At 42.2% G+C, this 12,817-nt stretch overlaps 1 protein-coding gene across 3 annotated transcripts in view; it reads left to right on the plus strand.

Moving 5' to 3' along the window:
* The window catches only part of LOC118841770 (DAB2 interacting protein), a 293,167-nt gene that overhangs the window by 95,568 nt on the left and 184,782 nt on the right, over positions 1-12,817 (plus strand). For all 3 annotated transcript variants that reach the window (XM_036749385.1, XM_036749382.1, XM_036749381.1), the window contains exon 2: positions 6,820-6,923. In XM_036749385.1, coding sequence (XP_036605280.1) covers positions 6,855-6,923 — 69 coding nt within the window. In that variant the 5' untranslated portion in view covers positions 6,820-6,854. The remainder of the gene's footprint in view (positions 1-6,819; positions 6,924-12,817) is intronic.

Here is a 12,817-nt window from a genome sequence, read left to right on the forward strand (position 1 = left end):
AGACTCTAGACCCTCAAAGGAAAGAGGCCTGGGAAAATGGAGAGGAGACAGGAGTTGGAGAAGCTTTGAAAAGATTTTCCTTGAATTGTCAGTTGAATTCAAAGGTTTGTAAAACACCTACTACAGGTGAGAGCTTGTGCTAAATTCGGGAGATAGAAAGATAAAGAATCATACGGTCCTTGTCTTTAAGGAGCTGAGTATGGTAACTAGTTCAAGGAGAGCTTTTGAAACATTTCCACTCAAGGAAATATTATCTATCCGTCCATCTGTCTAGCTATTGTATCTATCTTTCTGTGTATGTACACACACATCCTCTAAATGTACACATATATATATATGTAGTATGTACACATTCTGTGTGTATGCAGTGATGATATACATGAAAATTGTATAAAATGTATTATTTGGAGATGTATATGATTGCAAAAGCACATAGATGGTCATGGAATGAGAAGGAGAAACATCCAATGGTGAGTTTGAGAGGTATGTTGATAAAACGAGCTATTAAACCAAAAAGAAGGCTTCCAGCCTATCAGGTGTATACTTAAGATACAGAAGAGAATTGTGCAGGATGAGGCTTGGAAGAATTCAAGTATTTGAATGGCTGTCATGGAAGAGGCATTAGACCTGTTCTGCTTGGTCCCAAAGAGGAGAACTAGGAGCAGTGGCTGGGAGTTTTGCATTGCAGAGAGGCAGGCTCTTAGTTAATTCTTATTTTTTTGTATTTTGTATTTTATGTTTGTATTGTAGTTTTATTGTATTTAAAACTGTAAAAACTATTCTTAGCTTACTAGCCTATACTTTCTCCTTTAGTACCTTTATCAATTCCCACTGGTTAGGTTATCATTTCTATGCAGATAATTCATTCTCTGATCTACTTATCCAGTCATAGTCTCTTCTGAGCTCTAGTCTCACATCACTAACTGTCTATTGGACATTACAAACTGGATGTCCCATAGACATTTCAAACTCAACACATCCAAGACAGATTCATTATCCTTCCTGTCAAATCCTCCCCTCTTCTGAACTTCCCTCATCCTGTTGAGGGCACTGTTCTAGTCTACCAGGCACACAACCTCGGTGTCATTTTCAGCTCCTGACTTGAACCCATGCCACATTCCAATCCATTGCCAAATCTTGTCATTTGGGCCATCAAAACATCTCTCATATGTGTGTGTGTGTATGTAGATATGTATACACGTGGTATATATGTATGTGTATATATGTGTGTGTATATATATATATATATATATATGGAGAGAGAGAGAGAGAGAGAGAGAGAGAGAGAGATATGTATGTACAAATGTACAGATCTCCTTCCTTCTATTCATGCAGCTACCCCCTAGTTCAGGCCTTATCACTTCTCACTTGGACTATTGCAATAACTTCTCATTGGTCCTGCTGCCTCAAATCTCTTTCTACTCCAATCTATCCTCCACACAGATGCCACAATGATTTTCCTAACATGTAGACCATATCTTTACACTCCTCCCTCAACTCTATAAATTCAAATTTGTGTAGTACCTAAGTACTTCTAGTATCACATATAAAATCTCTTTTTTGAGTGTGTTTACAGCTCTTTACAACCCGGAGCCTTTCTACACTTCTAGTCTTCTTAGCCTATAGAGTGCTGAACCCCCACTATGATCCAGCCACAATGGCCTGCTTGTTCCTTACACATGATGTTCCTATCTCCTATCTCCTTGCCTTAGCAGGAGCAGTCCTCTGTGCCTGGAATACACTCCCTTCTCACCTCTTCTTCTTGATATCAGACTTCCTCCAAATCTCAGCTCAAGTACCCCCGGCTTCAGGAGGCCTTTTGGCATCTCCCCAGTCACTTGAGCCTTCCTCCCCTCTAAGTCACTTTCCTTATGCTTAGAATATATCTTGTGTGTATCTTTGAATTTACGTTGTTTCTCCCCCATTAATATGTAAGCTTCTTGGAAGCAGGAATTATGTCTGTGTTTTTGCCTTTCTTTGTATCTCCAGGGCTTGTCATAGTGCCTGTCACACAGTAATCATTTACTAAATGCTTGCTTGCTTGATGAATGAGTTGAACTACATTAGTTTCCAGGTCCATTCTGAGATTCTGTGATTACAATGGGCACTGTTAGAAGGAGGGGAGACACCAATATGAACCTAGATCTCTGGAATGATCCAAGTTTTCCAGCTTTTAGGGTGAGAGTTTGGTGTTTTGCCAAAGGAGAGCCAGTAGACATTGATTTGAAACTGTTGTCCTTCTGCCCTATCTGGGCTAATCTGGACATATTGGATCATAGGGATGATGTGACTACCATGACTCGGTTCCATCTGGGAAGATACTGTTAATCCTCTTGTCAAGACAGGGGCTTCGTTTGTTTCTAGGTCATCCATGTCATCATTCAGAGATCTGGAAGGTTTGTGTCTCTTCTAGGTGATTAATCATGTTCTGGGGATTTTTACTAAGCAGTGGCTGCCTGGGAGGGATAATCTTTAGAAACTTCTCTGTTTAGCACTTAAATTTCTTTATCACCTGACCCTTTCCTACCTTTCCAGTATTCTTACCTTTTATTCCCCTCCACACACACAGAATGGACTGGCAACCCTGCCCCACTTGCTGTTCCTCAAGCACAATATTTTCACGTCTCATCTCCATGCCTTTGTTCCCCATGTCTAAAATATCATCCTTCCTTATCTCCCCCTTAGATTCCCTGGCTTCTTTCAAGCCTCAGCTCTAGTCCCACTCTGTGTAGGAAGCCTGTTCCATTCCCGCAGCTGCCAGTATTTTCCCTTCAGATATAACATCTACTCTGTATATATCATGCATGTACATGTTCTCCTGTTGTTTCCTTCTTTCCAAGTGTACTCCTTGAGGACAGGGACTGTTTTTGCCTTTCTTTATATCCTGAATGCCTAGCACAGTCCCTGTTCTATAGTTAGTGCTAAATAAATGCTTGTTGACTGGTTGGTTGATCAGCTGAATGTTTCATTGCTCTGGGAAAGACAGCTAGCTCTAGTCAGGAGCTTGTAATCAGGTTGGAACCAGATTGTGAAGCTCTTTAAATGTGAAAGAGAAGAGTTTGTATTTGATCCTCTGGATAATAGGGAGTCACTGGAGCTTTTTGAGTGATTGAAGAAAGAGGGGCAGTATTGAGAGGAGGAGTTGATGTGGTCAGATCTGTGCATCAGGAATAGCCTTTTGACTGTCATATGGAGCAGACAAACTTGAAGAAGGAAGATCAATTAGGAGTCTTGTTAGGAGAGGTGATAAGGACTTGTGGTTAATGGTGGTTACTTTCATTGTGGTCTTCCCCCCACCAGTGCAGATTACAGTCACTTTATGCCTTTTTGGGTGGTCTTCATGAGTTATTGTGACCCAAAGGATTCATCAACCTTGTGGAGGTAGGCTTAAGATCACTTAGTCTGGTCCTCACTTGACAAGCAAACCCCGCCCATTGCTAGGACTGTATGTGAAGCCCTTATAGCTTGGAAAGACCTGCCAAAGATTGGACTGGACTGGCATAGTCTGAGATAACCTGGAATTACCTCCAAGCCACACTAAGACACCAAAAGAGTGTATCAGAGGAGGCATATATAATATGGATTTAATAAATATTTTATTAAATTGATTCGAATTGTATGCTAGTGGAGAAAGATCGGATGATGCAGGACAGGTTGATATCCTTGGCTAAACCTGCATTACAAGTGGCACCAAAGGTCCAAGGGGAAAGGTCTTAGGGTTTGTCATGTAGGCAAATATATACCTCATACCTGTAACAATTAGTCTACCCTCTATATCGGGCATACACAACCTGTGGCCCACCAAAGGATTTTGGGAAGCCTGTGAAAAATGTAGAGGAAAATATCCTCTACATTTTTCGTGGGCCACCCAAAATGCTTTTGGTATGCTGCAAGCAGCCCATAGGCTGCGGGTTGTGTAGGCCTGTTCTAGACAATACCCTAAGAGGTATCACTGTAGCTGAAATTGGGGGATGGTTGTGTGACCTTGGGCAAGTCATTTTATATAGACTGAAGAGAAGGTTATGGAATAGGAGAAGGAGAGTACCTGGAAATCCAAACTCTGACTCTCTCATGTCACCGCAATAGCCTCATGATGACACAGGCTAGATATTGTTGTATTATGGTCTTTAGAGCTGAATAGGACCTCAGAGATTATCTAGCCCAATTCTTCTCTGCCCTCAGTTACACAGATGAAGAGACTGAGATATGGAGAAGTAAAGTCACTTGCCCCAGATCACACAAAGCACTTTACATAGATTATCTTATTTTGGCTTATGAAGTAGGTACTGAAGGTATTGTCCTTTTTATTTTTAATAAATGAGAAAATAGCCTCTCAAGGTTAAGTAACCTGCTCACAGTCACATGGTTAATAAGTATTTGAGACAAGATTTGGACCTGGGTACTCTCATTCCAGAGCCAGTGCTTTTATCCCTTGTGGCCTCCTGGCCCTCAGTAACAATTGTTCCCGGTTGTGATTGACCTCAGTTTCAGGGTACACCAGAACTGTGGGTGAGTATGCAGGGGCATTTGGTGGTTTGACCACACAGGTGACCTGGGACTTGTTAGCCTTGTCATTCAGTGCCATCTGTTCCCCACAGCCCAAAGGGCTGGGCCTCAGGGAGTTCCCTCCTGCCACAACTCAGTCCATTCACTCATCGTGTTTATCCTCTGGAAAGAAACCTTTGCTGACAATGGCTTTTAGCTCCTTAAAACATCTGTTACCACCACAGGCATCATGGTTAGAGTATTAGACTTGGAACCAGGAGAGCCCTGGGTTTGAATTGTGGCTCTGACACTGTGCTACCAACTTAGGGTGTGATTTGGGGAATGTGTCTCTGAGCCTCAGTTTTCTTACCTGCAAAATGGGAGTAATACCATTACCACCTATGTCATAGGGGTGTTGCCTGGAAAGTGCTTCATAATCTTTAAAATGTTATAGAAATGGAAGTTGATGTAAATTATTCATCTTTTCAATCTCCAACTTCAAGAATCAATGGTAAGATCTGGAAGGGAGTATGGAAAACTGGGGCAAATTCTGGTCTTAGAAGACCAGACTCTGAGTCAGCCTGGACTCAGTTTCCTCATCCATTCCTCATCCATCCTCACATGAGCATAATGATGATTGTACTTCCTATCTTTCACAGGGTGGTTGAGAGGAAGGTGCCTTGTAAACTGCAAAGCAAGAGAGAGAAATGTGGGTTACTATTATGAACTGGCACCTCAGCCTCAGCTGTTTCTGCAGTCATTAGAGTCCCACATCAGGCAGGTTCCAGGAGATTAGACCGAGAAGTGTGGAAAGCTCCCAAAATAAACCTGTCTCAGGTTCTTGAAAAAGCTTCTCTCAGAGTAGAGTAATGTGTTGATTGGATATACTTGTGTGTGTTTCTGTCTAGGTGGAGGAAACAGTCTCCTTTGTCTTTTTCTTCCAGGCAAGCTTAAAGTCTGTATTGCTATGAAGATAACTTATATTTCCATGGCAGGAGAGGCAGTGGGAACAAGTGGGTGGAGGACAGGCCTTGGAGTCAGAAGCTCCTGAGTTGGAACCTTTCCTCTGCCACACTCTGGCTGTGTCACCTGGACAAGTCATTTAACCTCTCATTGTCCCAGGCACCTCTCTTCAGACTCTAAATCTCAGAAAAGTATCCAGTCTGCACTGGCAGAGGGAGTTCCTCACCTAGAGCTCCCCATTTTGATGAAATAGCAGATTAAGTATGAGAAAAAATTATACAGTATAAAACAAAGGTACAGTGGGTGGTCTAGAGGAACTGAATTCGAATCCTTGCTCTCATACTTATTAGTTGCGTGATGTTGGACAAATCATGGAAAATTTCTGAAGCTCAGTTTCCTTATCTGTGAAATAAAGATAATTATACAGGATGATGTAGTAGAAGGAGCACCAGACATGGAGTTAAAACACTTGGATTCAAATATCGGCCCTGCCACTTACTCCCTGGGTGATCCTGACCAAAGTGATTCACCTCCATGAGCCTACATATGTAAAACTATAAGGGAGGACTAAGTGTCCTTTAAGACACCTTTCTTAAAGTCTTAACTCCAATGGTCTGAGCAAGTGGAATCTAACTTACACCGCGTAGTCACAGGGTCATTGTGGGGAAGGGGCCTGGTAAACCTTAAATTGAAAGGGTTCTATAAATGTGAGTTACTTTGTGATTATGATGGCACCTTCCAAAGTGCTCCTGGGTCTGTTAAGTCATCTATTCCCCATGACAGCCCTATGAGGTGAGCGGTGCTAATGTTATTATCATCATTTTACAGAAAAGGAAATCGAAGCCTGTTGAGAGGAAGCCACTTGCTCAGGTTTAGCGGCGAACGCCTGAACTTTTAGTTCTATGCACTTTCCCCTACTGCATGCTGCTTCTGGCTGTCCCGTCGGGCCCGATTCAGAGATAATAGCTGACAATGATACAATGCTTTAAGGTTTGCAAAAGACTTTCATGTTATCTCATTTGATCCTCACACAACCCTGTGAAGTAGGTGCTATTTTTGTCCCTGTTTTACAGATGAAGCAACTGAGCCTGAGTAATGCTAAGTAACTTGCTCAGAATTACGCAGCTAGTAAGGGGAGATAGGGAAACGGCTCACAGGGGAAAGCTACTCGCCCCCAGGAGATTACCATCTCCATTTTAGAGGTGAGAAATTAGGCTCATTACATCTGAGGTTACACAGGTGTGGAAGAGGCAAAGCTGGGATTCTAATCCAGGTCCTCTGACCCTTTGTCCATTCAACATTCTTTTCCTTTATACCAAGTTGCCTTCTTTACATTGTGTTTACGCTTAATTTTTCACTCTCTGTTTGCAGAGTCGCCCCAAGAAAGGTCGGGGCAGCGGCGCACCATGCCCAGCAATCTCTCTGATAGGAGCCCCAGCATGGAGCCTTCAGCTACTACACCGTTCCGGGTCACGGTAACTATCTTTGTGTTACTGCAGTCCTGCGGGACTTCTTTGTGGAAGTTTACATAACAGGGAATTTTTCTGGCCTCCCTCCATCTAGGTATCCATTCAATTGTTTCCCCAGAGCTGAGCCCCAAGTCCTACTGGCAGTGAAGTAAAGAGGGGAAAAAAGCTCCCAGCAGGCAATGGGCCTGTTCCCAGAGCTGGGGACAATAGGACCTATTCCCTGGACACTGAGTCCTGTTGCCTGGTCTCCGAGCCCAGTAGACTCTGGGGTGGATCTGTCCTGACCTGCACCACAAAGATGGCAAGGAGAGAAAAGGGAACAGGTTGGATTTTCAGATATTTACATATTCTAGGCTAGTTGAGCCCCTGAAACTCATTTTTAAAAAGCAGCATGCAATATCCCCCACTCTGGATCGGGTGTTTACAGTTAAAGAAAGGGGCTCACTAAGGAAGATTTGTTGTATGAGAAGATGTAAACAGAAAGAGCAGAGGGGACCCCCTCCTCTGCTAAGTGAAAGGGTTGAATTAGATGTTCTCTCAAGGTCCTTATGGCTCTGGCATAGTCTGTTCTAGCATTTCATGCTCTGGGCTTTCATAGTCTGCCTAGTATTCCATGTTCCAAGATCCCTTTCAGTAATTATGTTGTACGGTTATAACAGCCTCTTCCTTAGTCTTCCCTATTTGGCTTTTGTCATTGGCAGAGAGGAGAAGGAAAGGACCAAGGCAATTTTGGAGGAGGCAGGGATCTTGGTTCGCCTCCATTCAAAAAAAGAATAGAGCGCTTTCACCACATCCCAACGTGCCCTTCAAGGACAAAAGAGGAGCCATAATCTACCAGGGACAAAAGTTCTGAAGTCTGGACCATGGGACTGTCTGTACCTAAGGGAAATGTGGATTTTTCCCGAAGAGGAGGCTGGGAAAGGAGAAACCCTTAGCTACAAGTTTGGGATCATTTCTCTGTTGGCATTTCTAGCCAGTAGGGGAGTCAGTATGACTCTCCCACCTTGCATTTGTATGCTAGTTCTGGCTTTCCCATCTATCATCTGTCATCCTCATAGCAGCCCAGTGACATAGGAGGGGCAAGAATTACTATCCTCAATTTATTGTTGAGGAAACTAAGGTACAAATAAATTTTGTATCTTCTTTAAAGTCACCCAGCAAAAGTCAATGGTAGATCATGGCCTAAAACCCCAGCATCCCAACTACCAGCATAGAAGTATTCCTTTTACTCCCTCATTGTCTGATCTCACTGTCTCTCAAAAAGAGCGCTGGACTTGGAGTCAGAAGACTTGGGTTTGAGTTTCACCACTGTAATTTAGGACCTTCCAGCGTACAATCATCCCTCCCCTTCTTACTACACAAGGCTGTTGGGTTGCTTGTGAAAGTGTTTTGAAAGATAATTGCAGGGCCACAAAATCATTGCAGTCGAACAGAGCGGGAAACTGAGGCTAAGAGCAGTAGTGATTTGCTCAGGATCACACAGATACTAAAGTAACAGAATTGGGATTCAAACCCAGGTCTCCTAAGTCTGAGTCTTGTACCCTTTCTCCTATCCCATAATGCTTCACTATAAAGTTACCATGCTAAGGCATACCCTGAGTTGATGAGATTTCTTAGCTTCGTCAAACTAACTGGTAATACTGGCTTAACAGGTTGGCCAATGAGATGGCAATAGGCCTAGAAATTCTGTCCCCAAATGACTCACTGATAAGCAGGGAAAATGTTCATTTGTTTGTGGCTGGCGGGAAGATATTGCCTTTAATCTTCTCAGAATTCTACTACCTATACATAGGGTTCCTAGAGCAGCCTGGAATTCCCAGGCCAGCTCCCTTTTGCTAAAGCTTTGTAAGGGCTATCCCACATGCCCGATTTGTACCAATTCACCCTTAGTCAATAATCTTGCCTCCTCTGCTCTGTGATTTTTCCACTCCCTTCCATTCCCATCCCAATGTTGATCGAGGAGGAGAGAAGTAAGGGGTTTTAGGGGGATTGGGGAGGGATGCTTCTTTGCTGGAGGACAGAAGTAGCATGATCCAGAGTCTGTAATGGTCTGGCTTTGTTCCATTCAGATTTAGTTGCAGAGAAGCAATCTACTGTGGCTTTCCTAAAGGAAAAAAAAATTGAGTGATTTGCTTTCTCCAAGATTTTGTTTCCTCATCTATGAAATGTGGATGTTGCTTTTGCTCCTCTCTGAGGTCTTTTCCAAATACTTAGATGTTAATCAAGGGTTTTAGAATGTGAGTCAGAGAGGCTTCCAAGACTGTTTTTTAAAAATAAAATTTTGTTAGTATCTTTTGTTTTCACATAACATACATTTCCATCATTTTTCCTCTTACCCTTCCCAGAGAACCAGCCCATATCACAAAGAATTTTCTTGAAAGAAAAAAATGAAAAGAAGAGGAAAAAAAAACTATTAGTAAAACTGATCAATATATCAAAAAAAATCTGAAAATCTGTGTATCATTACCCAGCAGTGGTCCTCTCACTTCTGCAAAGTGGTTGGGGGATGGAGGGTGAAGAGGTAGGGGAGGTATGTGAATAGTTATTAGTAATTGCTAGGATTTACATGGCACCTTCAAGTTGACAAAATGATTTACATATATCATCTCCTTTGATCTTTATGACAAACCTGTCAGGCGTGTGCTGATATTGAACCATTTTGCGGACAAGGAAACTGAAGCTAAAGAGTGGTTAGGTGACAAAGAATAAAAAGAGAAAATAGTATTTTCACTACCTATGTTGCATTGGACTTTGTGAGCCTCAAGTGAGATGAGTGGGAGAGAGCTTTGTAAGCTATACCAAATGTAAGTGATTATTGTGATTGGAAGGGGGTTCATTTTGTCTTTGGGCCTACACTGTGAGGCATTCCCTCCCTCCTCTGTCTACTCAGCCCCAAGGAAGTTTGTTTTTGTTGGTATAAGGGACTTTTATTGCTGCCTCCATCCCAGTCAATGTCAAGCAGGGAAAATACGCCCAGTACCACCTTTTTTTCCCTTTGATAAGAAGGAAAGTGAGGAGCCTGTTGCTTTTACAACTAGGAATGGTGGTGGTGGTGGTGGTGGTGGTGGTGGTGATGATGATGATGATGATGATGATAATGGTGGCTCACGTTTATACAGGATGTCCCAGAAGTCTTAGTGTAGCTTTAAGCTTTGATATTTTAAATAACTATGTTAAGCTTTAATAGCTTAATACTCAACTAAGCTGAAAAATGCCCTAATTAGAGCTTAAAATTGCTTTACGACTTTCGAAACACCTTATATAGCACTCTAAAGTTTACAAAGCACTTCATATGCCTTATCTCTCTTATTCATCAGCATAATCCTGTGAGGTAGATGCTATTATGGGATAGGTAGGTGGCACAACGGATAGAGTGCTAGACATGGAGTCGGGAAGATTCCTCTTCCTGAGTTCAAATCTAGCCTCAGACACCAGTTGTGTGACCCTGGGCAAATCACTTAAGCCTTTTTGCTTCAGTTTCCTCATCTGTAAAATGGACTGAAGAAGGAAATGACAAAGCACTCCGGTATCTTTGCCAAGCAAATCCCAAATGGGCTCACAAGGATTTGGACACTACTGAAACAACTGAACAACAACAGATGCCATTATTATCCCAACTTTTACATGTGGAGAAATTGAGACTCAGTGTAAATGATTATGTTTAGGGTCTCATATCTAATAAATAGCCAAGGGAGAATTTGAATCTAGGTCTTCCTGAATAAGTCCGGCACTCTCTCTACCATGTCCTAAGTTTTGGTGGTAACAGGATGATGATTAAATCAGTCAGGGTATCTGAAGCACTTTGCAAGTATAGAGTGTTACTGCTTAGTCTATTTTCTTTTGAATGGGAGACTCCTGTACCTAAAGGTCCATGGTCTTAAGGTCAGGACTGAACTAAGAGGAAGTCCTGTCCGTTCCTAAATACTATTTTGTCCTCTGATCTTTCACAGGGGAACCTGTAGGTCTTTACCAAGTAATACCCCTATCATGGTCAAAGTAGGGTGGGATATCCAGTTCGGGAGAAAGAATTTGTTGGGGTCATGTAGGACACTGCCAAGAATTTCCATTGTGAAGCCTTCCTGGACCTTTGGACTGTCTTTATAACGTGTGAGTGGTGACACCGGTGGCCTTAGAAGTGACATTAAGCCCTTCTTCACAAGCTAGCTCCAACTTGTCTTTTCCAGACTGATTTCATATTACTCTTCTTCATGCATTCTACATCCCAGCCAAAATGATCAATTTCCTTTTCCTGTATCTCTTATTCTAACTCCCATTTCCATTTCTTTGCATAATGCCTTACACATGATAAACACTTAATAAATGCTTATTGAATTGAATAGAATGATGATTTTGACCTAGCCCTTTAGCTGATGACATGGTTATAATATTCTTTTTCATGGTTTACCCAGTACTTAGGATTTGGTGACCCATAGATGAGCATCTCTGGTATCCTAGGCGCAACCTGGTTGGTTAGCTTACCATCCTTAACTTACCTTTATTGGTTCAGAATTAGGGAGAAACTGGTGAAATCGCTGCTCTGACGATTGGGAAACCTGGGTTCTGATCTCAGCTCTAGCAATAACTCTGTAATCTTGAGAAGTTTATTTTATTTTTCTAAGCTTCCATTTCTTTGCCTGGAATCTGAGCAAAGTGAACCATATATTCTCTAAAGGTGGCCTTTTGGTTCTCTCTCTTCTCTCTCTCTCTCTCTCTCTCTCTCTCTCTCTCTATATATATATATATATGTATGTATGTATGTATGTATGTATGTGTGTGTGTGTGTGTGTGTGTAAATCTCTGTTCTCTCTCTCTACTACTCTACATTCTATATTTCTTTCCAGTGCTGACTTTGTGGTCTGAGGTTCTTTGTTTTTATGTCTATCCTATTGTCACTCCTTTCAACAAACATTAAATGCTTTTGGGCTTAGGCATGGGTGAGTTGGGGAGAGATACAAAGTTGGGGTAAGATATCCCTGCCCTCTTGAAGCGTATAGTTTAGTAGGAAAGATAAGGCACAAACACAGATAGTTAGAATATATATGATAAAAACATTAAAGGTGGGGGGGGGCAGCTAGGTGATGCAGTGAGTAGAGCTCCGGCCCTGGAGTCAGGAGGAACTGAGTGCAAATCTGGCCTCAGACACTTGACACACTTTACTAGCTGTGTGACCTTGGGCAAGTCACTCAGTCCCAATTGCCCTGCCTTCCCTCCTCAAAAAAAAAGATTCCAAAAACATTAAAATGATACCAAATAAAGTGTTAGGTAAGCTTTAATGGAGAAGTTCAGGAGGTCATTCCTGGGTTTTGTAGGGGGAGCCAAAGTGGGGTAGAAACAGCATTCGAGTTGGGCTTTTAAGACTGGGTAGGAATGCAACAAGTAAAGAAGGGAAGAGGATGCATAGGGAACAGGAGAAGTAAAGATACAAAAGTGGAAGAATGCAGTGTACCTGTCAAGAGAGGGACAGAGAATAGTACAGTTTGATGTTTCTCTATGTAAATAAATTAAGGTACCATATGAAAGGTAGGGTGACTCCTTGAATATGAGGCAGGCAGTAGGGAGCCACTCCGTATATTTAAAGATCATTTATTCTAACGTTCTGTAGTCTAAGGCTCCTTCTAGCTCTGAATATTCTATATACTAACATTTTATGTTCTGATATTCCCCCTGGCTGTAATATTCTGTGATTCTAAATTGGCCTGTAGGAGCGTGAGATATGGAGATAGGCTGTTGCCACCTGCCCCCTTTCCTTTCACAGTCTTTACCCTTTATTCAGCTGGTTTTCAGACAAGTTGAGCCTAGTGGGTTTGGGGAGCAGGTGGTGAGGATGGAGTTGCAGAAGGGAGGTCTGGGAGGCAGAAGTGATTGCAAAGCTTTGAAATTAGACAGCTCATTGATCCAAC

This window comes from Trichosurus vulpecula, chromosome 3, assembly GCF_011100635.1.
Source record: "Trichosurus vulpecula isolate mTriVul1 chromosome 3, mTriVul1.pri, whole genome shotgun sequence".
Lineage (NCBI taxonomy): Eukaryota > Metazoa > Chordata > Mammalia > Diprotodontia > Phalangeridae > Trichosurus > Trichosurus vulpecula.